The following is a 27,281-nucleotide window of genomic DNA, read 5'->3' on the forward strand; positions in this document are numbered from 1 at the left end:
ATTTGGTAGTGTATATATGTCAATGCCACTCTCTCACTTCGTCCCAGCTTACCCTTCCCCCCACCCCCGTGTCCTTAAGTCCATTCTCTGCGTCTGCATCTTTATTCCTGTCCTGCCCCTAGGTTCCTCAGAACCTTTTTTTTCAAAAATTAGATTCCATATATATGTGTTAGCATACGGTATTTGTTTTTCTCTTTCTGACTTACTTCACTCTGTATGACAGACTCTAGGTCCATCCACCTCACTACAAATAACTCAATTTTGTTTCTTTTTATGGCTGAGTAATATTCCATTGTACATATGTGCCACACCTTCATCCATTCATCTGTCAATGGACACTTAGGTTGCTTCCATGTCCTGGCTATTGTAAATAGTGCTGCAATGAACATCGTGGTACATGACTCTTTTTGAATTATGGTTTTCTCAGGGTATATGCCCAGTAGTGGGATTGCTGGGTCATACGGTAGTTCTAATTTTAGTTTTTCAAGGAACCTCCATACTGTTCTCCACAGTGGCTGTATCATTTACATTCCCACCAACAGTGCAAGAGGGTTCCCTTTTCTCCACACCCTCTCCAGCATTCACTGCTTGCAGATTTTTTGATGATGGCCATTCTGACCGGTGTGAGGTGATACCTCATTGTAGTTTTGATTTGCATTTCTCTAACGATTAGTGATGTTGAGCATCCTTTCATGTGTCTGTTGGCAATCTGTACATCCTCTTTGGAGAAATGTCTATTTAGGTCTTCTGCCCATTTTTGCATTAGGTTGTTTTTTTGATATTGAGCTGCATGAGCTGCTTGTATATTTTGGAGATTAATCCTTCGTCAGTTGCTTCGTTTGCAAATATTTTCTCCCATTCTGAGGGTTGTCTTTTGGTCTTGTTTATGGTTTCCTTTGCTGTGCAAAAGCTTTTAAGTTTCATTAGGTCCCATTTGTTTATTTTTGTTTTTATTTCCATTTCTCTAGGAAGTGGGTCAAAAAGGATCTTGCTATGATTTATCTCAGTGTTCTGCCTATGTTTTCCTCTAAGAGTTTTATAGTGTCTGGCCTTACATTTAGGTCTTTAATCCAACTTGAGTTTATTTTTGTGTATGGTGTTAGGGAATGTTCTAATTTCATTCTTTTGCATGGAGCTGTCCAGTCTTCCCAGCACCACTTATTGTAACTTCTTGATCTAAGATATTTCTATCAATTTATGGAAGCCACTGGTATCTAAAGCTACTATATGTTCATAGCCACACAAATTTCTGCAACTGAGCAGGAAAAGTACAAACTAACCTCACTTTTAATGACCTTTATAACCAATCCTCTACACTGGCACTGGGAAGAAAATGTTCAGGTGCTTTCTCTGGAAGTTAAACCATCCTAAATATTCAGTTATGGCACACAGTCTTGGAAAGAAATTAATTATATTTTTGTTGGTAACACATTTCAGGCTGTTTACACAGCTGACATTTCTCAGCTGTACCCAATTCATACCCTAAGCTGTGAGGACGATCTTATTTTGTAGCAGATGCCTCCACTTGAGTGATTTAAATAAGTATAAAAACACCATCATTGCCTGCAACAATATAGATTACAAGCACCAGTTTAGTGAGTTGTTATAGTCCTAATGAAAGAAAGGTTTCATGACATTTCTTTGGCTAGAAGCTCCTTAGAAAACTACAGTTATAAGCAATTTTTGCCAAAACTCAAGCACTGGAGTTAGTGGATCTGCTATGGCACCGATTAAAAGCAGCTTGGCCCTAAACATCTTTGTTGTATCAATCATGAAGCTCAAGGCAACATCCTGCCAATATGGCAACATATGCTCTGGGGAGGTATAGGCAGGCATCACTTGGCAGGTTCTGGGACAAGGTGGAAATATGAAAAATGAGGCAGTAAGAATCAAGTTTCTTAATGGAGATTCCCTCTTGTGTCTGCTGTGACTTATAGTACCAGGTAGCATCACAGACTTCCATATGGTAAGTTTTAGATGCTTTCCATATTTTCCCATAGTAATAAAATTGCATAGAACTCTTTGGTAAAAAATTAAATAAAGATCATTAAAATGTGAGATCATTAAAATGTGAGACAGTGCCAACTCAAGTCAATGATTTAACAACTAAAATGTATAAGGTACTATGTTACAGAAGAATTTATTGTATTTCACTGATTTTGCCTATCACTCTTGGAACTTGCTTCTGATAAGCCTATTTCAGCCTGGTTTCTACAGGTGTGGAGCCCAAGAGCAGCTGGCATTTCCAACCCTATTAAGACCCACATCTCTGGACCTTATTACCTTAAACCAGACAATTATTTTTGCTTCAAACTTTTTAACATAGAAATTTTCAAACATACATGAAACTTGAGAGAATAGTATACAAAAATCAAATATACACGTTACCCACCTTCAACAATGATCAATAGACAGCTAATTTGGATTTATCTATATCCCCACTCACTCCCCCAACCCCAGAGGTTATTTTGAAGCAAATCTCAGGTACCGTTTCATTTACGTAAACCAGTCAATTCCTGCCTGTGATCTCTTTCTGAGTTATGTTAATATTAATTATAATACTGACTCTCATTTACTGAGTGTCTACTATGAGGCAAGTACTGTATATATATATTATCGTTAATCCTCATCACAATTCTTCAGATCAGTGAGGTAACTGAAACTCAGAGAATTTAAGTAACATGCTCAATCTTAATTATTTTCTTCTATTAAAGTTATTATTTATTGTAGCAGGTTATTAGACAATGCTAAGAACATTTCTGGTTTCCTCACGTCTTCTCGGGTAAACAGAAAGCTATCATTTATGTATGTTACTCTCTTAATTTTATAAAAATAAATGTATCACATTTTCTATCAGTCTAATGGGGAAAAAACAAACTAAAAACAACAACCACATCCTTACTAACTTAGCCATGGACAACCAACCAATAACTCTAATGATATACTATAATGTCAATATTAAAATCAGTTGTTTATAAATAAATGTAACTGCCTATACACAAATAATTTTTGTCTGAAGTGTTCACTTAAAGAACAAATTTTGCTATCTTCTGATTATTTTTAAAGTTTCATAATCCATAAAACATTTTCCAAAGGCACAGTGTTTAGATTGTGGAATAATTAGACTCAAGTGGCATCTACATAAACAGATTGTTCAAAAATGTTTCTGTCTTCCACAAAGAATTCCTTTAGATTAAAGTATATGATGGTAGTGCTGAGAGAGGAGTAGTAATTATTATCCAGATAGAAATGTAATATTTACTAGAAAATAAGAAATGGTAATTAAACTCTTAGCAATAATCATTATTTGGGTATTTATTGTTAGAAGATGTTTACATCTTTTTAGCCCTATTTACTTTAAAAATAAGACTTACTTCAAAATTCTTGAAACATTCTAATTTTTTACTTTAAAAGAAAAATGGGTATCTGGTTAGAACAACCAAGATTATGATAAAAGTAGCCAAAATGGCCTCCTCAGATGATGAAATTTACTCTCTTGGAAAAGAATAATCACTGGAAACAGGACAGAGATAGGAAACATTTCAAAATTTACAACAGGAAAATTATTATGAGTAGACGTAATAATAGTTAAAAATTACAGACTAGGTCTTTTCTTCGAGTTTTTTATGGTAGTGAAAATTATGAGTGTGTTTAAGAATAAAGTGCTATTAATATTAACTATAAAAAGTAACTTTTTAAGGTACAGGTCTAACTATTGGAGATGCAGTTTTAAAATTAAATAAAATGATTAGATTGATTTTGAAGTATCTGTAATTTAGGGAAAATATTTTTGTGTTTGGGACATTTCATTAGTAATATCTGAATATCTGTATTTTTTTAATCAAGGAAAAATTTAAGTCAAATCAAGCAGCATCAAGTTCCTGATATTGATGTTGTAACATTACCAAGAGAATGCTGATATACTTGGCTTATTGACACCAGTTCTGCAAGTGAACTCAAATTATTACAATTCGTCTTATCCTCAACATTATTTGATTTATAAAATTCTTCCAATGGATTCAGAGCATTTGATTCTGCTTAATATCACTGCCAATTAGACTGAAAGTGGCAAAAGAGAGAGGAGGATATAAAACTGCCAACTCAGCTGTCACTTACGGAGTCATCTGTGGCAGAAGATGGCCAGCCCTCCCATAACTGATGGCGAACAGGGATACTCGTAAGGTCATACACATTTCTCTTTACCTTTAAAAAGAAAGAGAATAATTAAAATAGGGTTTCCACATGACTTATGTTAGTTGCCAGTCAATTTACGTGATACACTGTGTTTCCTCTGTTTTCGAGACTCAAAACAAGAATTTGAAACTAGGAAAACACAAATCATAAAAATTTTATTAAAAAATCTAAACCAATTTTAAACCAAGGTTAGATGAAATAATAGTTCAAGCAACAACCCCCCACCCCACCCCGCTGATTATTTTTATATTCCTGGATGGCTTCAAGTTTCTTTTCAGTCAAGAAACTTCAAGTACACAGTTCACGTAGGACAGACTACACGACCTAATTTATAATTATACATTTTAATAATCTATTTAATTTTAACAATGACTCAAGATATGCAATGGTTCAAATAAAAGATACGTCCCTAGTTTCTAAGTGGGACAGAAAAGGGTGTTAGTTTTTTTTCCAAGGGGGTGGAAGGAAAAACCTGAAGTTTCCTTCATTGTTTTATGTACATTTCAAGGATATAACAACTTATTAATAAAGCAGCACAGGGTTATTTCTTTGAAATCATTCCAAATTAGAAACTATTTCAACAGAATATTTATTAGCTGAGAGCCATCCATTAATATGCTATTTAGGCCCTTCCCCAAAAGAAAATATAGTAATGATAGTTTTTATTTTAAATACTGGTAAAGTTAAAAAACTGTTTCTCTCAAAAGTAACATTATACCTTTTAACTTTATTTGTTTGTTTGTTTGTTTTTGGCCACACCCACGCGGCTGGTGGGATCTTAGTTCCCCAACTAGGGATGGAGCCTGCGCCCACAGCAATGAAAGTGCGGAGTCTTAACCACTGGACTGCCAGGGAATTCCCAATACCTTTTAACTTTAAAAGGAGAAGAGGTAAGTGATTTATCAGAATAAAGTGTTGGAAGGTTAAACTCTTTATCCAGTAATTATCATATCTTTCTTTAGATTTTTTTTCTAAATAGATTACAAAAATTCTCTTTCATTCCATATTTACAAACAAAATAAATTATCAAATCGTAAGAATGAAGAGATCATCCACCTTAGCTAACTCTTCAGGTTAGTTCTGGGGTTACCCTGCTGTAACAATGAAGCTAATTTTGAAATGCTGCACATAATAAGTTCTATAATGACTTCAATGTGGAAAACAAGCAGCATTCATTCATGTTTTTAAAATGCAGAAGCCTGAAGTATCGTGTTGTCCAATTACAGCATTTTGTATCACATTACTGTTTACTATACATAAACACATCTAAGTTACCATTCCAGTGAAAGAGAGAAATATATTCACTGGGGAAAGAAAGAAACAAAACAAAACCCAGAACTTAATCTATTTTTATCTCTAATGTACACCTGTGAAAAAAGACTTAGTAAATGAGAACTGAGGCGCTTGGGGGCATGGTTTGATCCCCACTCAATTCAAACAAACAGCTTTTTTTCACAGATTCTTAGCCATGGCCAGTCTACCATGCAGTATTTTGTTTATGGTCAGTCACATCAAGTCTGGAAATTTTCATTAGTCATTATCAACCCAACAATTTAACCAAATGCAATCTAACCTCTTACCACTTCCACTAGCTAGGACTATTCTGTCACGCTTAAACATTGGTGCTCTTGGGGGAAAGGTGTTCCATAAACACAAAGTATTATTATTATTATTGTTTATTAATAAAAGAAAGTGAGAGGACAAAAGAAGGGAGTATGAGGAAATTTTAGGTCTCAAGGCAAAAAATTCCTTTCTTAAAGTTAGTTTTAATTATGTCGTCTAGATAAGCCAAGGGTCAGCAGCTATTTTGAAGGTGGAGGGGAAGGCAGGACAAATATTTACATCTGTTGGAAAGGTGGCAAGGCTACCCTTGCATTGGAGAATATACACAAATACTATGAGTTGAGTATATAAACAAATAACTCTGGAGTGGGATTCTTTAAATTCCACCTTAATTCCAAAACACAACAACATGGTATTATGAAATAAACAGTATTTTTCTTCTTTCATTAACTCATCTGTAACTGCACTGAATGAATAACATTCCTTTGCTATTCTAAGCCTGAAAAGCATGTTCTGGCTATAGTGTTATGTTGGTATAAAGCACAACGCCAGACTGATGTGCTGAACAAAAGTGATCAAAGTTAGAGTAATGTTAGCCATTGCACAAGTATTTGGCTTCATTGTTCTCCCCAGAATGACATCTGTTAAGCAACTTGTCATAGAATAAACTGGTTAATGCAGAAAGAACTTGGCTGAGAGGGTACAACGTAAACCATATTTGGCTAATGTTTGATTGTTCCAATGGAAAAGCTAAATTCACAGTGTTTCTGAAAGTAAGCCAAAAGAACCTCGTGTTAAACCATAATCACTAAACAACAACATAAGTGAAAACAAATTAGTTTTTCAAAAATAATTCCATGTTTATCAGTGCTGAAGCCATAGGCAGATTTTACCATTATATGGAAGAAAGACAAGTGATAAGACAGCAAAAGTACATAATGAATGATGGTCTTATTAATAGAGATTAAAAAATTCTACTGTCTTTATTGATGATCTTATTTAATTAAAATTTTAAGTGACAATTCTGTAGGGAAGAAAAAAATCAGAAATGTACACAAAGCAAAAGTAAAAATGATTCTTTTAAAAAATTAGTATTCTAGGAAAGCTGAATGACAAAATATAGCTAAGTATAAAATGAAGCAGATGAATTTATGGTCATCATGAATCAAATGAAGGACACAGTTTTCTCAGAGAGAGAAGGATGGAGGAACAGAGGAGGGAGAGAGGAAGGACTAAAGGGAAGGGGAGAAAAGGGGGGCCAGGCGAGGGGGAAGGTTGAGAGACTGACTGATTTGAGAGATTTAAGAGCACTTGAGAGAGGCAGAAAGAACACACATACAGGCTAGGATGCTGTAGCTGGCATGCCCAGCTGCAATTACTGTGCTACTTCTGATGGAGTTTCATCTTTAGAGATTTGTGTTAAATTCCAGTTAAGGACAAGTGGCACTTCACAGGGTAACATTTCCTAAGGGCCTTTTTGTCTTACATACTTTCTTTGATCAGCATTGGCTCAAGATTATGCTGAATCTTCATAATCTTTTCAATTCTTGTTATGCATTAAGCTCTAAATCTATGAGATTTTAGGCTGCTAAACTATGCAAATGTTTCAATTAGTTCTGAAAAAATTTAATAAATGCTTTGATTACCAGCTGAACATTAAAATTATGTTACAAACTATACTGTATATGGATTAAGTGTTCTAGATTGACAATAGATTTTCCAGAGCTTATTTTCCAGATTTTCTAAAAGGACAGTTTCACTTCTCCCCCATTGCTTCATATGAGACAGTTGTTTGTGACTAAGAAAAAAATATTTGAATCAGATTACCTTGAAATAGTACAGAATTAATGCAGTATTGATATATTTCCTTATATTTGTTTTCACTGTTAATAAAACAATGTAAGCAATGATCTCCACTTCAAACTTCATATTTCCTCATTGTGGAAATTTCAATGATAAACACAGCACTGGGAAAAAGATCATTTTTTTATGACCTGCTCAAAATAAAATTATGTAAGACATTCATCTCCCACAAAATTTTGAGTTCCATAAATTTTCAAACAGTTTTATATTTCAGTTAAATTTTATCAGAATTTCTTAGAAAAAAAATTCTTAGGAAGTTACTCTGCTAAAGGCCGAATTTTGAGGCTCAGATTAGCCTTAAATGAGCTGTCTGTAGCTATTCAAACTGAAAAATATAAAACTTGGTAGATAACTTTGTCAGCTGTATTTTATAGCTAAATGTTGTGAGCTAAATGTTGGTCACACTACTGAAAAACATTTTAGGGAATTTTAAATTTCATTCAGGTATTATCCAAGTGAAAGCAGATTCTGCTTATAGAAAAGCCACAAAGTTTGAGGTACTGTGGCATAATGAGAAGCAGAGAACTAGATTTCTAGTCCTAATTCTGCTGTTACTGTGGTGCAAGTTGGTGGAAACTGAGACCTAGTTTATTCAATATTCGAAAAGAATAAAACAAGATCACTACTTATTTTCAAAGCTCTAAAATTCTATGATTTTTTGAAAATATTGGCGTTAATCCCAGATACAGGAAAAGAAGAGCTAAGTATATTTAAGATAAACAAGTAAAGAGGGAAAGTTTAAAACCATTAAGACTAGAAAATGAAAGAAAAATAGTAAAGAGTGATTAATACAAGACATCAAAAAGGAAAATTGCAAATAATTTCGGTTAAGAAATACAGACATTATTACATTTATAAACATTTTAAGTGAATTTTTCTTCTTGGATAAAGAAAAGTCTTAGTTTTTGCTTTTAACTGCACTGAAAAGTCTAGATTTTTTTTTTTTTTTTAAAGAAAAGACTAAATAATACTCTTCTCCCAGGAGATCTCATTTAAAAATAAAACCTGTCATACTGGTTTTCCAAATAACTATTTCATCAACCAAACAGGCTATGGTTTTGCCAGAATACTACAAGCTAAGTGATACAGTTGTAAAGTTCTATTAATTTATTTCAACATCTTTAAAATTTTGAAATCTGGCCTATGACTTTTCACATATCAAATATTTTAATATGGCAAAAAATAGAAACCAAATATTTAATTGCCGTGGGCTTAGAACAGTTATCAATTTGTTAGCACTCTAGTTTCTTGATTTTCTGAATTAAGAATACTATGACAGATTACAACCCTTACAATAAAGCACCCTGAAACTACATATATGTATCTCATTCTCTTATCAGTCTTAGAAGAAAGAGGCCTTTGGTCATATTAGAACCGGAGCTTATCCAAGTTTTAGAGCATCAAAATTTGAACTCCAAGTAATTCACAACATCAAATGATGCTCCAGTTAAGAGTTTGCTAAATAATAACTGCACTGAATAAATAAGTATTTGTGTGTGTGTGCGTTTTAAGTAAGACATACAGACTAGGCTTAGTTCCAGTTTCTTAGCAATCACTGGTGCTCTGAAAGGCTTATAATAGTTAAGAAACCAATCACTTCTGATACAGACTGGGTTTTGAACACATACTTCATATCTAAGGACTTTTCTTTTTCTTCTTTTTTAACATATTGTATACTCGTTGCAATTGCACATGGATTTGTTTTACTATGATGCAAGTTAAAACCCTCCTAAAAATCCTTCTTGAACAAAAACACTTGAAACCGGATGGTGCAAGGGGAATGAGAAGGTGGCATCAGTAATCAAATGTTAATTAGCAAGCTTTTTTTCCCCCCTTCCCTCAGGGCTGGCCTGTGTTGGAGAATTCAAATCAGAAATCAATGCTTCAAGTGTTTAACTATTACTTCTTCTCATTAACCATTTAAGAGACTCAGCAATTCTCTCCTCATAAAAACAGTAACTCGAGACATTTCTTTTTCTCAAATACCATCTTTGCAGAAAACAATGAGGATGTTGTTTGAAGAAAACTGTAAAATTGAAGTTGCTTTCAACCTGGCTTTAGGCTGCGTTCTGTTCTATTAAAACATTTTTTGGCTCTAACTGAATTCTTCATTCCAACAACTGTAACTAAGTTTTACTTTGTACCGTACTTTAAAAACTTATTTCACCTCTTACTTGTCTGCAAAGAAATCTGACAACCGGCATCTTAAGAGATTACCAGCAATGATGACAATAAAGTTAAGCAAATATGGAAAGTAGTTTGAATGCATATAGTTAGAAATGGATTTTAGCCATCCTGAGAAACTATCAAGGATAAGATTTAACACTTTCATTAGAAACATGGTTATATTCAGAATTTCCTATCCTAAAAGTTTGGTGTGGGTGAAAATGATATAAAAATTGCAATGTTAGATCATAAAGTAACTGAACTAATGGCCATAAATTTATTAAAATTAATTCATGTCTTTAGTTAAAGGTTAAGCCTGGATTTTAAAAGAGAACTCTTAAAGAGTGAAGAAAACGTTTATAAATGAGCAAGGCTGAGTATGTTTCACAAATGGGAACGATTATTTTTTCTGCATCTGTGGTTCTCAAAGTGTGGTGCCTGGACAAGCAGTATTAGTATCACCTGGAAACTATTAGAAATGAAAATTCAGGGTACCCGTCCCAGGCCTAGTGCACTGGAAACGCTGGGACCCCACAGTATGTGTTCTAACAAGCTCTCTAGGTAATTCTTACCAAGTCAAAGTTTAAGAAGCATTGTGTGAGTTACAGGCTCTCCCAGATAGCCATGTCTTTCTAATTTACTGATTCAAAAGTTCTTTGAACTCTTGCCTAAGGTAGCTAGTCCTTTTGAGAATGAACATGATTAATTATGATTTGTTAGGGAAATTCTAGAAGTGCTGTAATTTTTTCGATGATAAAGTGATTATTTTTAGTCTAAGAAAGTGATGAAAGATAGCACTACTTCACTACAGATTCCATAGCACTGAAACAATTGATAAATAATAATCTTCATCATTGAAAATCTGTGTTAATCTTCAGTTTTTCTGCCTTAAGTTTAAGTGTGATTGCTTTCTGGCTATAATATATATTTGGTATTGCAGTAAAACTGCAAATCCACAATAAATCATCTATTGTCACACTAAAAAAACTTGGAAGACACCTGTACCTATCAGCTGAATTGAGGAAATGTCCCTAAAGACCAGAGAACTGTTTGAAGCAAAGGAAAGACTAAACAGTTTTTGGTTTGTTTTTTTGGTCTCTCTCATAGGCTAGCTGAAGCAAGACCCAAAGGAAAAACAGTGGGAGGTTAACCTCATATCAATCAGTCAAGACCTTATCCTAGAAGGCAATATTTCCTCTCTATACTTTATGGAAACAGTGTAAGAGCAAAGTTTTTCCAACAATGGCCTAATAAGATACCATAGAAGTGAATGTTTTTTATTGTCCACAATGAATCAAACATCAGTCACTCATTAAATGCTCTTAAAACTTCCCCTTTTAGAATCAGGTAAATTAATTTATAAGTCCTTCCACAAAGGAAAACACTAATTAAGTCAAAAGTCGATCCTAGGGACTTCCCTGGTGGTACAGTGGTTAGGATTCTGTGTTCCCAATGCAGGGGGCCTGGGTTCAATCCCTGGTCAGGGAACCAGATCCTACATGCATGCCACAACTAAGAGTTTGCATGCCACAACTAAGGAGCCCGTGAGCCACAACTAAGAAGCCCACCTGCCGCAACTAAGACCCAGAGCAACCAAATAAATATTTTTTAAAAAAGTAAAAAAAGTAAATCCTAGAAATAACTGGAACAATTATAAGAACATTTTTAAGGAGTTTTACTTTAAACTTAAACCATTTTATAAAGTTCAATTTTATGTACAACTTTAAAGATTGGTCACATAAACCAAGAAATACTTGTATACCAGAAGTACTTTGATTTTTAAGTCTGAATTTTAGTAGACAAACCATTTGTTATAATGTCAGAAGCGATATACAAGTTAATCTTAAGGACATAATCGTACATGTAAGCCAAATATTTAGCTACAAAGATATTCACTGCAGTCTTGTTTATTATCACACTCACACACACACACACACACACACATACAACTGGCACAAATTTAATATCCAGTAATAGGCTAAATCCAGTCTGCTGTCTGTTTCTGTAAATGAAGTTGTATTGGAACACCACTACCTCCATTTGTTTACATACTGTCTGTGGATGCTTTTGTACTACCAAGAGGGCACACTTGAGTAGATGCAACAGAGATCACATGCCCTGCAATACCTAAAATATTTATTATCTAGCCCTTTGCAGAAGAAGTTTGCTGACCCCAATGGAGAAGAATATTTAATAACGTAAAAAGTTGTTAAATATTAAAGAAAAATCAAGTTACAAAATTATGCCCATTTCTGTTTATTAAGTTATACATATACATATATGTATATGTACATATGTATGTACACTATATATATGCACAGAAAAAAAGATATAGAACAAATATTAAAACTTGTTCCCTCTGCATCATGGGATTATGAGTCACTTTTATTTTCTGTGTATCTATCTTTTCTAAGTGTCTATTACTTCTGCAATAAGAAAATTTTTTAAAAAGTTTTGTTTTCATTCAAAGTAAAGACATGTACTTGGAGCCAGAACAACCTGGTGTTCACTTCAGCTGTGCCACTAACTATCTGAGTGACCCTGAGTAAAGGAAAGGGAAAGGAAAGAGAAAGGCAACTGAACATTTATTGAGCATCTTCTACAGACCAGGAACTAGGTTTTATGTTAATATATCCTCACAATAAACTTTTACATGTATTATTATCTTCATTTTACAAATAAGGAAACTGAGGCTCAGAGACAATAAATAATTTGCCTAAGGTTACTCCAGTTAGTAAATGGTGAGATTTGGATTTAATTGAGTTCTACAAGACTCTAAAGTCTAGATTCTTTTATGACTATGACATATCTTCTCCGAGCCTGAATTTCCTCTTCTATAAAATAAAGGGTTATTATCCTTAAAATTTTTTTTCACCTGACACTTTTATAATTGTAATGGGTAAGAATTTTCCATAAGACTCATTATGCTTACTCTGAACGGTGAGCATTAACTGGTAACAAGTAAGAGTACGAGTGACCAACTATGGGTGAACCCTCTGTCAAGAGAGTAACTGAGCCTCTTCATACCTGTTGTGCTGTAACAGGCAATGAAGAGCAGTTACAGGCTGTCAGTTTTGTACTTTAAGTGCTGTAGAGGAAGGACAACTGCAAGAATAAATAGCAACTTGTTATTGTTTCAATGACTGAATGCTGCCTTCACAGTAAGAGGGTTCCTGGTGTCACACACAGCTGGGAAAGAAATAGTAAGATAAAAAATTTTCAAGGAAAATAAATCAAGGTAAAAGGAGAAGAATAGTTAAAACAGTAAATAAACTTTATCGTGTGAGGGTTAGCAAAGGCTCTTCCTTGTATAAACTTTTGCCCAATGCCGTCTGAGTCTCTACACAACACTAATGATAAGAGTTTTGTCTGGAATAAAAATATAGGAAGACATTCACACTATGGGCCTGCTGCTTCTACTTTGCCAATATACAGTAAATCAATTTGCCCCATCTTGTTATTCCAGCTTTCCCTCTCTCAACGGTTGGGCACTGTTGCCAACCCCTCTTCTGTGCTTTTGATTAGAACAAGTGAAACTCTGATCAGATATCTGTCTTATTTGCAACCTCTTTAAGTTCTAAAATAAAATTGCATCTATAAGGAAGACAATGTAGGGCAATGCCATTAATCTACTCTGCTAATTTGTTTTTCACAGAACTGTTATTTTCTTTTAAATTTTACACACACACACACACAGACAAATTAAACTACTTGCCTTGCAAATGTCATTCACTTAGTTAATGCGTAAGTCAGGATAATAATGCAGATTTTAAAAATTCTTAATCCATTTCTTCTTTCCTCTTAAGAATTTTTTTCTTTCCCTTAAAGGACCATTGCTTCTATAGAAACTTCAAAATTTTTCAGATGCTGGCAGTCTTACTGTTTTTGGTGAAGACCCATCTTTATATTTTGATGAAGACTGTGTGTATCCTTCCCCACTCTGGTAGCACCACAATGATGCTCAGACATAATGTTTATGTTTGCTTTGCTGCTGTCTGTTGCCCATCCAGGCTTTTGCCTTTCTCTGAGATGTTGAAAAAAGTGGTGGGAACCATCAGCAATGGAACCTCAGTCTATAATCAGGTCTCTAATAATTTTATCTTTTCTTGTTAACAAAAAAATGCAAAAAACAAAGACAACAAAGGGACTTAGTGTGGGGGTCTGCCATGAATACTGAAGTGCCTGGGGGTGTGGCTCATCAAGTGAAAATAAACCATTCAAGTCACCCACATCAAGGAGAAAGTTTGGGAACAACTAGGCCAGTGTTTGCATTTGGGGCCCTGGAGTCAGGAGAGTTACATTTCCCTTCCCTCTGCTTAACCAAGGCACCAAAGACAATCTACTTAACCTCTCCTTTTGGAAATATTAAGTAGTCTCCAAAGAAGAGCCCTGAGAGATATTTAAAAGTGTGTCTGGTCAGGTTTTCTGCTTTTAACTTGCTACTTTCCAAGATCAGCTTAATTTTAGCATTACTCTGAGATGATAAATGTGGGTAGAAAGGCAGGAAGGATATCTTAAGAAAAGTAGCTGCCTTGGCCAAGAGCAAAGTTGTAATACGAGGATAACCACCAAAATTACATACCTAGTTAATTTTAGGTGAATGAGGTAGAGCTGGAGACTGGTTCCAAATGACAATTTAATTAAACCTTTCAAAGTGAATTGACACCATGAACGAAAGTCTAATACTGTACACTCAACCCTCACTAAGGGCTGATCATGCCAATGCTCAGAAGCTCCACACAACTGGCTTTTAATTGAGGCAGTTAAAATCACACCCCAAAGGTTTCACTATTAGGACTGGCTCTGAAATGAAAATACAGCTGATTTATAAAGAAAATAACAGGAATACCTTAGTATCACCTCTTAATGTATTATTAAGATCAGAAAAAATTTTAATCACATGATTTATCAAATAAGCAGGCATTCTAAATAAACAGCCTGAAGTCTCCTGTTAAAAAAAATTACTCCTATTTATTCATTAACAAAGCTATTCCTTAGCTCATCCCTGCCATAACCTACTCTATTCAAAACCATATGGGAAAGGACATTAAAAAACCGCCACAAACCATGGACTTCTGGTATTAGTGCTACACACTGCATACCCCTATTCATTATTCTACCTCCCTTGTTTAATCTATCATTAAGATTCAGTGACCCTACACTAAATTTAAAGCAGATCCTTCCTTCCTCCCATGCCTAAATTCACATACTTTTCTAGTTGGGGATGCCCTCAAGTATTAACAACTCTACGGGGTTTCTCTAATCTCAGCTCTGAACTATGTCATGCTATAGAACCAAGAAATTGCTGTTTTACATCTCTAACTATGAAGGCTTCCATAAAAAAGGTCCATATAATTTACTTAATAAGATAAAGGGGGGAAAAAATCACCATTTAATAAGTATTTTTTTCATTGTATATGGTAAAAAAGGCACATGGAGACATTATCATATGTTGTGTTGTCTTAAAAGTGAATAATACCTAAAGGCATTACTTCAACTGTATTCATCACAGAATTTAGAGTCTTAAATAATGATGAAAATGGCAGGTGTTGACTATCTTAATACATGGAAAATAGAAACATATTGTTTTAAATATATAGTTGATAAAACAACCATTCTGGGGAAAAGAGATTTCAAGAAGTTAAGCAAGGTAGTATTTCTAAGACATATTAAACTTCATTTTCAAATTACAAACAAAAAAATCTAACGTAAATGTGGCAAAATAAGGGATAAGGAGTTGTGTATATGAGGCCTACCAGCTGCTAAAAGAACTTTCTGTGATGACAGAAATGTTCTATATCTGTGCTGTCCAATAGGGTGGCCACTAGTCCCATGTGGCTACTGAGTAATTAAAACACAGCTAGTGTGACTAAGAAAAATGATTTCAAACTTTATTTCACTTTAATCAATTTAAATTTAAATTGCCACATGTGGCTAGTAACTACCCTACTGGACAGTGGATTAAAATGAAGAAAGTAGAGAATATAGAGCAGCACAAAAATATACCACTGATGTTTACTATACTATATATACATGCTATATATACTATGTATACTATATATACATACTATATACTTAAACATGCTTCAACTCATTCTTATTTCTTTATAGTCCTTGAGACACAAAGAAGAAATATTGTGCTAAATTAATTTTTCATACTTATTCTTTTATTGTTTTTAATAGGAACTATATGCATTAATTCCACATAATTAAAGGAATAATGATAGAATACACGTAATGATACCTTACTTGAAAAAAAAGAAAAAGAGCAATAATGAACTATAATATATTATAATAATTAAATATCCAAGACAGTAGAATATTCTTTAGTTAAAAATGTAAGCTTATAACTTACATAGCTGCCACATTATATGGGTCTAATTATTCATCAATTCATGCATTCATATATAAAATGGTTACCTGGGAATGACTACAATGATTTAGATGTTACTATAATAAATCATGTTTCCTGTACACCTGGCAGTTTTTTTTTTTTTATTTAAGTGAGTGATGATTGAAAATTAATTCCTTCTTTTGGGCCAAGATCCCTAAAACATTCATAGAAGCAGAGCTGGAAAGACAGGTGTAAGGGATGCTACAGCCACTACCAGTCTCATACTCAGTCCCTTATTGATTCAATAAGTTCTTACTGAGCATCTATTACTCAAGTGACTACAATACAGCAAAGAAAGTTGTGAGTAGACAAAATACAGATTTCTACACTCCCTTAAGGAACCAAATCTAGTTGGGAAGAAAATGTGTGAATTGTTATTTACAACACACATACACTTGTTATAGGACTTTTATTTTAAAGGTAATGTAAAATTTTTATTTTAAAGGTAAAATGACTGAATAAATGAATGAAAAAATTACAGATAGGACTGAGTTAAGAATTAAATATAAAACTTTTGCCTCCTTACAAAAGCCATTTCATCTCTTTATTAGTGCTAAAAATTAGGGTGACAGTAAAATATATTTTAAAAGAAATACATAATGTACTGCTAACAAAGTGCTAGGAGAATTTCTCACTGGACTTATCAATATAAGCAGCTAATAAACCTGGTCTAAGTTTAACAAGTACATTCACTGAGTGTTAATAATTCATGAGCATTCATTCAGCTGTCCAGCCAGTCAACAAACATTTACTGAGTGTGTCTACTAGAGGAAGGCACTATTTCTTAGTAGTGACTAAAAAGACAAAGTCTCTGTCTTCATGGAGCTTACGTTCATTCTACATAGTAGGTGTATGGTGGGGGGAGGGGTGCGAAAAGAGACAAAAAAGAAATATGAATATATAAACAAGATAATTCAGAATTAGGTTAAGTTCTACTCCTCCCAGTCATTCTCTACTTTGGATGGGTTGAATCCTGAATGAGAAGGTACAAATCCCAGAAAGTGTGTTCCAGGCAAAGAAAACATGAAATGCAAAGGTTCTGTCAGATGCTTTACATACGTGTATATATTCTTTAATTCTTATTACCAACTTCAATGCAGTTTTTATTCTTTACAGAAAATGCAACTGAGGGTCCAAATTCTCCAAGTATGTAGCAGAAGCAGGATTCAAAAAGAAACCTATGGGACCCTGAGGCACTTTCTCTTTTTTACTGTTTATGATACTTCCCCCCAAAACTGAAACTAGTTTTCCAGTAGACCATTACCCACCCCCAATCCTTACCAAAGAAATGTTACCCATACTTTTCACTTACTTGGCTAACCCCTCCTTCACAGACATGCATCAGTTCAACTAGACTAAATAATCATAAATACCAAATTACTGTCAGGTACAAATTAATAAAGTTTATTATACTAAGAGCTAACTCAAAGGAATATTTCAGAGTTCTGATCAAAGATACCTTGTCTTCAAACACAGTTGGGTGTTGTTTGTATGTTTTGCCTAAGTGAAAAGATATTGTCATGCATTCCAAAATAAATGGCAAGTGCATTTGATCGTATTTTATTTTTTTAAAATAAATTTATTTATCTTTCTATTTTTGGCTGTGTTGGGTCTTCGTTGCTGCGCAGGCTTTCTCTAGTTGTGGTGAGCGGGGGCTGTTCTTTGTTGCGGTGCGCGGGCTTCTCATTGCAGTGGCTTCTCTTGTTGCGGAGCACGGGCTCTAGGCGCCCAGGCTTGTTGCGGAGCACGGGCTCTAGGCTCAGTAGCTGTGGCACGTGGGCTCAGTAGTGTGGCTCACGGGCTCTAGAGCCCAGGCTCAGTAGTTGTGACGCACGGGCTTAGCTGCTCTGCGGCATGTGGGATCTTCCTGGACCTGGGCTCGAACCCGTGTCCCCTGCATTGGCAGGCAGATCGGATTCTTACCCACTGTGACAACAGGGAAGTCCCCATATTTTATTTTTTGTCATGTTTCACTGCATTATACTAGAAGTGAATAAATTTGAGGGTGTCTATTCTTGAAAATGTGGCAGCCTAGTAATCACATCCAATGAAAGCCAGTTATTTCAGAGCACCATTCTCTGACCACCCCCCAGCATAACCATTCCTTCCTCATGCTGTATATTGAAAAAGATGATGGGAATAGCTGTTGCTAAAGTACAGCTAGACCCCTATCACCTTGGACACTTTAAAGTAAATCTGGTAAACCTTCTATACGTGCATGTTTATGGTTCATTCATTCATTCACTCATTCAACAAACATTTGTTGAGCACTTCCTAAGTTCCAAACCCTGTCACTAGAGCAAGCTTTCTCAGATGCAAGTGTCTAGAGCAGCCAGACAGGAAACATAAACGAGTGAAATGTGATGGGCAAACGGCATTCAGCCTTTGTTTTAAGGAGGCAATATTGGGGTGTTGGGGACTATGGCAAACCAGACAGCATGCCTCTCGAAGGAGGCAGCTGCTACTCCAGAACAGCTGATTGCTGCTATGGGGTTCAGTATTGCTAGAATTTTCTGATTCTTTGAGAAAAGCCAGAAGCCAGGAATCCTGCATTGTTTTGTTTTGTCTTGAAATGTGAAGCTTTTAAACATCTAAATGTTGGCAACCAATTCAAATTTAAAACACTCTGGGACAAAAACTCGTAGCCAGACAAAACAGTCTTGTAGTTGTCAGTGTGCAACCTCTGCAGGAGAGATACAAAGATAGATAGAGATAATATTCTTGCCTTCAAGAAAGTCGCAGCCCAGTGAGGGTCACACCCAGAAACAAATATTCGTGGTACAATGTGATAATTATAAGGATAAAGATATCAATAAAGTATTAGGAGGGTAGAGAAGAGACAATTATAACAGCTGCAACTACCATTTATTGAATGCCAGGGCACTGATCTACCCACTTTACATGTGTTACTATATTTCATACTCACATCAACCCTGTGTATACAGAAATGACTTTATTAAAGTGGCAGACCTGGATTTGAACTCTATCCTTTCCAACTTTAACAATCTGTGTTTTTTCTACCGTATCACACCAGTACCCATTGCACTAAACAAAAGTCTTAGTTTCTAAAGATCAACCATACGAACATTTGAAAATGAAACAAACTACTTTTTTACCCATTCCACCTCATTCCAGAAAAAAAGAGAAAAATTTCTTCTTTTCAATTTAATAAGCACACTGGAAGATACTTATAAAACACATATTTAAGATGTGATTTTTAGACACTGACACTTGAGTTGTAATATATCTTTGCATCATGAAGTTTTGTTGAAAATATTGGGATCCTAGTGGTTAAAGAATTATATGTACTCAATGTGCAGTAAAATTTATGAATTTAATTAATTTATTTAGCAGACATTCAAATACACTTACAGGTACTAATCTAAGCACTTTGTAGATATTAACTATTTTCACAATTTTTCTTTTTTTTAAGATTTATTGATTATTTATTTATTTATTTTAGGCTGCATCAGGTCTTAGTTGCAGCATGTGGGATCTTCATTGAGGCATGCGGGATCTTTCGTTGTGGCGCACAGGCTCCTCTCTAGTTGTGGCATGTGGGTTTTCTCTTCTCTAGTTGTGGCACGCAGGCTGGGTGGGTGGGCTCTGTAGTTGTGGTGCGCGGGCCCCAGGGCACATGCGCTCTGTAGTTCGCGGCACGCGGGCTCTCTAGTTGAGGTGCATGGGCTCAGTAGTTGTGGCACGTAGGCTTTTAGTTCCCCCACGGCATGTGGAATCTCAGTTCCCTGACCAGGGATCGAACCCGCGTCCCCTGTATTGCAAGGCGGACTCTTTACCACTGGACCACCAGGGAAGTCCCCACAATTTTTCTTTTTTAAACCACTTTATTGAGGTATGATTAAAATACAAAAAGCTATACATATTTAATGTGTACAATTTGATGAGCTGAACCCATGAAACTATCACTACAATTTATGCCATAAATCCATCCATCACCTCCAAAAGTTTCCTCCTATCCTCTTCATTTATTATCATTACTATTACTTTTATTTTGTGATAAGAACACTTAACATAAGATTCACCCTCTTAGCAAATTTTTAAGTATACAATACAGTACTGTTAACTATAGACACTGTGTTTTACAGTAGATCTCTAGGAATTATTCATCTTGTATAACAAAAACTTTGTGCCCTTTCACTAATACCTTCCCATTTCCTTCTTCCCCCAACATCTGGCAACCACCATCCTACTTTCTGCTTCTATAAATCTGATTATCTTAGATTCCTCATGTAAGCGGTATCTTGGAGTATTGTCCTTCTGTGTCCGTCTATTTCACTTAGCACAATGTCTTCCAGGTTCATCCATGTTGCTGCAAACGGCAGGATTTCCTTCTTTTTTAAGGATGAATAATATTCCATTATATTTATAAATCATATTTTCTTTATCCATTCATCCAGAGAGAAGGCATCTGAGGCACAGAGAGGATATGTAACTTAACCACCATCAAATAACAATAAGTTCTGGAAGTAGTATTCTGATCCAGGCAGTCTGGCTCAGTAGTCCATACTTTTAACCACTATGCTATTCTGCCTCTCTATATTTTATTCCAATTATGATATACTAAAAAGAGCAATAAATTACACACTACAATATACAGTTGGTCTACAGTAAAACTAACAATGTGAATCAAGTGTGTCGGTGTCATTATAATTTAACTGTTACTATATGCATGTTAACTAATCATTTTTTAATTCAATAAATACTAAAATAATCTGGTTTGGAAACTACTATAATATCACTAAGCTAATGATACAGAAAAAATGTTTAATTTCGAGTAATTAAGGAAATGCATATTAAAACAAAATACCATTTATACCTTTCAATTAGGAAACAACTAAAAATATTGACAATCTATTGTTTGGTAAGAATACAATGTAACATGCATGCTTAATACTGCTGGTGGGTGAAGAAGTAGGTAAAAATTTTTGAGGGGGGAATTTGGCAATATCTATCAAAATAAGTGAATGTAACCTTTAACCCAGACATTTCATTTCTAAGTAGCTATCTCAGAGAAATCCACCCAATTCACAAAGTAGGACGGTCATGTTTTATTTTTTAGACTCCTGAGTTCCTGAGTCATTTACCATGAAAGTATTATTCAGGTACGTTTTTGAGTAATTAAAAAAAAAAACTATGATGGAAAAATTGTTGTTATACTTTTCAATGTCAACCTGAGTGTATGGGATACTTTCTTCACTTTATTTTACATTAATAAATTTTAAAAAGTATGAATTGTGAAGCAAATCTAGGCCACATATGTAAACTACAAAAGAAAAATAATTAATTTGTATTTTTTGGATAACTTAAGACTATTTGAGATAGCCACTATCCATTCAAAATTAACACTTGGCATCAGGCCCTTCCCCTGCTATAAGCAGCTTTAACCAACCCGTAACCCCCCACCTCACCCTTTAAGATATCTCAAAATACAGAATCTAAAAACTGCACAAAAATGGAATTTCTCCAATCTCTCATAAATCCAAATAGCATTAGCCTCATAGACAAGTGTATAGGGACTGAGTAACCAGGCAACTGTACACTATTAAAACCGCAATGTCATTTTTATTTAACTCATGGGTCAGGCAATGTCAAGCATATATCTAAGGGCAAGTTCATTAGTGTTTGACCACGGTACTAAAGGGAAACCTTTTTAACTCTAGCCTACACATTTCACAGAACTCACCGATTTTTATGAGTAAAACAGAAGGAAGAGGGCAAGAACTAGACAACCTGATAAAGTAAAATTAGTTGCTCTTCAAAAAACATTTTCCTATGCCAGAATCTTTATCTACCAAATACAATGAATGAACACAGGGTACATTGTTTTGTAGTTGCTAAATGTGGCAACAAAATTACATAGGGAAGCCAGTTCCAATTTTTTAAAAGGTGTAGTTATTAGGTTTTTAAATATCAACTTCATTCATTTATTCCTTTATTCATTCAACTAACTATTAAATGCCACATGCTTTATACATTACCACATCCCTCAGTATCCCTATTAAATATATGGCATTATTTCCACTTTAAAGATGAGAAAAGGACTTGCCCAACTGATACACCTGCTTCTCCACACAGACATTTAATAGACAATGAAAATGTAACAGCCAAAACTAAATTATCATCACATTCAGTCCTCCCTATTTCAATAAATGACACTACCATTCACTCAGTTACTCAAGTCAAGATTTAAGGAATCATCTTTCATTTCCCCCTTAATCTCACCATCCATTCCCTCTTAATCCATAACCAAAACAAGACTATCATAATCTCTCAGCTGGACTATAACGAGAACCACCTCACTAGTCTAGGTGCTTTCACTTTTGCCTTCTGCAATCCACTCTACACACAGAGCAAAAGGAGCATTTTTAAAAAACAAAAACTAGGTCATATAATTTCTCTATTTAAAACCTCTAAAAGCATCCCACTGTTCTTAGAATGATTTGGCCACCACCTACTTCTCTAAATTAATAATTTATTATTATCCTATCACCCACCAAGTTATATGTTTAAAGATGAATATATGACCCAAGCTGAGTCATTTAAATCAGCAGCAAGAATTCTGCTGTAACCATGAGAAAGGCAAATTTCACTTAAGTTACTAAACTGGCAGAATAAACTCAGAGCTTTATGTAGTAGCCACTATATCACTACTTGGGAAGCTACTGACTAAGAATAAAGATACTTCAGAAGAAAGTAGAAGCAAGAGATGGACATAGAGAACAGTTTATGCTGACTTGTAGTAGACTCATATCACTTCGTTTATTATTCAAACATTAACAACTTTCTATATGTCAAGCACTATGCTGGGTAGACCCTGACAGGATCTGAAGATAAAAGAAACCTTTTTTTCTATGTATATCAAAAAAATAACGTTTCCTTAAAACGCGGTTACTTTCATGCCTCCATGCTTTTTCCTCTTGTCCCTTGGAAAATTCTTACTCATTTTTTTTTAACATCTTTATTGCAGTATAATTGCTTTACAATGGTGTGTTAGTTTCTGCTTGATAACAAAGTGAATCAGTTATACATATACATATGTCCCCATATCTCTTCCCTCTTGCATCTCCCTCCCTCCCACCCTCCCTATCCCACCCCTCTTGGTGGTCACAAAGCACCGAGCTGATCTCCCTATGCTATGCGGCTGCTTCCCACTAGCTATCTGTTTTACATTTGGTAGCGTATACGTGTCCATGCCACTCTCTCACTTCGTCCCAGCTTACCCTTCCCCCTCCCCATGTCCTCAGCTCAATTCTCTATGTCTGCATCTTTATTCCTGCCGTGCCCCTAGGTTCATCAGAACCATTTTTTTTTTAGATTCCATATATATGTGTTAGCATACAGTATTTGTTTTTCTCTTTCTGACTTACTTCACTCTGTATGACAGTCTCTAGGTCCATCCACCTCACTACAAATAACTCAATTTCATTTCTTTTTATGGCTGAGTAATATTCCATTGTATATATGTGCCACATCTTCTCTATCCATTCATCTGTCGATGGACACTTAGATTGCTTCCATGTCCTGGCTATTGTAAATAGAGCTGCAATGAACATTGTGGTACATGACTCTTTCTGAATTATGGTTTTCTCAGGGTATATGCCCAGTAGTGGGATCGCCGGGTCGTATGGTAGTTCTATTTTTAGTTTTTTAAGGAACCTCCATACTGTTCTCCATAGTGGCTGTATCAATTTACATTCCCACCAACAGTGCAAATGGGTTTCCTTTTCTCCACACCCTCTCCAGCATTTACTGTTTGTAGATTTTTTGATGATGGTCATTCTGACCAGTGTGAGATGATATCTCATTGTAGTTTTGAGTTGCATTTCTCTAATGATTAGTGATGTTGAACATCCTTTCATGTGTTTGCTGGCAATCTGTATATGTTCTTTGGAGAAATGTCTATTTAGGTCTTCTGCCCATTTTTGGATTGGGTTGTTTGTTTTTTTTGATATTGAGCTACATGAGCTGCCTGTAAATTTTGGAGATTAATCCTGTGTCAGTTGCTTCACTTGCAAATATTTTCTCCCATTCTGAGGGCTGCCTTTTCGTCTTCTTTATGGTTTCCTTTGCTGTGCAAAAGCTTTTAAGTTTGATTAGGTCTCATTTGTTTATTTTTGTTTTTATTTCCATTTCTCTTGGAGGTGGGTAAAAAACGATCTTGCTGTGATTTTTGTCATAGAGTGTTCTGCCTATGTTTTCCTCTAAGAGTTTTATAGTGTCTGGCTTTACATTTAGATCTTTAATCCATCTTGAGTTTTTTTTTGTGTATGGAGTTAGGGAGTGTTTTAATTTCATTCTTTTACATGTGGCTGTCCAGTTTTCCCAGCACCACTTATTGAAGAGGCTGTCTTTTCTCCACTGTATATTCTTGCCTCCTTTATCAAAGATAAGGTGACCATATGTGCGTGCATTTATCTCTAGGCTTTCTATCCTGTTCCACTGATCTACATTTTTGTTTTTGTGCCAGTACCATACTGTCTTCATTACTGTAGCTTTGCAGTATAGTCTGAAGTCAGGGAGCCTGATTCCTCAAGCTCCGTTTTTCTTTCTCAAGATTGCTTTGGGTATTCGGGGTCTTTTGTGTTTCCATACAAATTGTGAAACTTTTTGTTCTAGTTCAGTGCAAAATGCCAGTGGTAGTTTGATAGGGATTGCATTGAATCTGTAGATTGCTTTGGGTAGTAGAGTCATTTTCACAATGTTGATTCTTCCAATCCAAGAACATGGTATATCTCTCCATCTGTTTGTATCATCTTTAATTTCTTTCATTAGTGTCTTATAATTTTCTGCATACAGGTCTTTTGTCTCCTTAGGTAGGTTTATTCCTAGATGTTTTATTCTTTTTGTTGCAATGGTAAATGGGAGTGTTTTCTTAGTTTCACTTTCAGATTTTTCATCATTAGTGTATAGGAATGCAAGAGATTTCTGTGCATTAATTTTGTATCCTGCTACTCTACCAAATTCATTGATTAGCTCTAGTAGTTTTCCGGTAGCATCTTTAGGATTCTCTATGTACAGTATCATGTCATCTGTAAACAGTGACAGCTTTACTTCTTCTTTTCCGATTTGGATTCCTTTTATGTCTTTGTCTTCTCTGAGTGTTGTGGCTAAAACTTCCAAAACTATGTTGAAAAATAGTGGTGAGTGGGCAACCTTGTCTTGTTCCTTATCTTAGTGGAAATGGTTTCAGTTTTTCACCATTGAGGACAATGTTGGCTGTGGGTTTGTCATATATGGTCTTTATTATGCTGAGGTAAGTTCCTTCTATGCCTACTTTCTAGAGGATTTTTATCATAAATGGGTGTTGAATTTTGTTGAAAGCTTTCTCTGCATCTATTGAGATGATCATATGGTTTTTCTCATTCAATTTGTTAATATGGTGTATCACATTGATTGATTTGCCTATATTGAAGAATCCTTGCATTCCTGGAATAAACCCCACTTGATCATGGTGTATGATCCTTTTAATGTGCTGTTGGATTCTGTGTGCTAGTATTTTGTTGAGGATTTTTGCATCTATGTTCATCAGTGATATTGGCCTGTAGTTTTCTTTCTTTGTGACATCTTTGTCTAGTTTTGGTATCAGGGAGATGGTGGCCTCATAGAATGAGTTTGGGAGTGTTTCTCTCTCTGCTATATTTTGGAAGAGTTTGAGAAGGATAGGTGTTAGCTCTTCTCTAAATGTTTGATAGAATTCACCTGTGAAGCCACCTGTTCCTGGGCTTTTCTTTGTTGGAAGATTTTTAATCACAGTTTCAATTTCAGTGCTTGTGATTGGTCTGTTCATATTTTCTATTTCTTTCTGGTTCAGTCTCGGAAGGTTGTGCATTTCTAAGAATTTGTCCATTTCTTCCAGGTTGTCCGTTTTATTGGCATAGAGTTGCTTGTAGTAGTCTCTCATGATCCCTTGTATTTCTGCAGTGTCAGTTGTTACTTCTCCTTTTTCATTTCAAATTCTATTGATTTGAGTCTTCTCCCTTTTTTTCTTGATGAGTCTGCCTAATGGTTTATCAATTTTGTTTATCTTCTCAAAGAACCAGCTTTTAGTTTTATTGATCTTTGCTATCGTTTCCTTCATTTCTTTTTCATTTATTTCCGATCTAATCTTTATGATTTCTTTCCTTCTGCTAACTCTGGGTTTTTTTTCTTCTTCTCTCTCTAATTGCTTTAGGTGTTAACGTTAGGTTGTTTATTTGAGATGTTTCTTGTTTCTTAAGGTAGGATTGTATTGCTATAAACTTCCCTCTTAGAACTGCTTTTGCTGCATCCCATAGGTTTTGGGTTGTTGTGTTTTCATTGTCATTTGTTTCTAGGTATTTTTTGATTTCTTCTGTGATGTCTTTGTTATTAAGTAGTGTATTGTTTAGCCTCCATTTGTTTGTATTTTTTTACAGATTTCTTCCTGTAATTGATATCTAGTCTCATAGCGTTGTGGTCGGAAAAGATACTTGATACGATTTCCATTTTCTTAAATTTCCCAAGGCTTGATTTGTGACCCAAGATATGATCTATCCTGAAGAATGTTCCATGAGCACTTGAGAAGAAAGTGTATTCTGTTGTTTTTGGATGGAATGTTCTACAAATATCAGTTAAGTCCATCTTGTTTAATGTATCATTTAAAGCTTGTGTTTCCTTATTTATTTTCATTTTGGATTATCTGTCCATTGGTGAAAGTGGGGTGTTAAAGTCCCCTACTATGATTGTGTTACTCTCGATTTCCCCTTTTATGGCTGTTAGTATTTGCCTTATGTATTGAGGTGCTCCTATGTTCGGTGCATAAATTTAACAATTGTTATATCTTACTCATTTTTAAAAGTCCACCTCAGATACTGCTTCCTGAGAAGGCTTTCTTCAACCCTGTAGGTAAAGCTAATCCCAGTCTCTACAATCCTTCAACAGACTTCTGTTACAGCACTTATTAAATCATCTTTAATATGTATGGGTTTACCTTAGAAAGTCCACATGGAAATTATCCTTGTGTTATAGGCTGTTAGAATGGTGCTTAGCACGTAGTTGGAGCACCAGGAATATTTGTTGAATATAAGAGTATACATAGGGACTTCCCTGGTGGTCCAGTGGG

General features: G+C 35.1%; 1 protein-coding gene across 1 annotated transcript in view; it reads right to left on the minus strand.

The window, feature by feature from the left end:
- Positions 1-27,281, minus strand: part of FAF1 (Fas associated factor 1) — a 478,956-nt gene that overhangs the window by 206,447 nt on the left and 245,228 nt on the right. The window contains exon 8 of the mRNA XM_068539848.1: positions 4,117-4,203. Coding sequence (XP_068395949.1) covers positions 4,117-4,203 — 87 coding nt within the window. The remainder of the gene's footprint in view (positions 1-4,116; positions 4,204-27,281) is intronic.

This window comes from Eschrichtius robustus, chromosome 3 (assembly GCF_028021215.1).
Source record: "Eschrichtius robustus isolate mEscRob2 chromosome 3, mEscRob2.pri, whole genome shotgun sequence".
Taxonomy (NCBI): Eukaryota; Metazoa; Chordata; class Mammalia; order Artiodactyla; family Eschrichtiidae; genus Eschrichtius; species Eschrichtius robustus.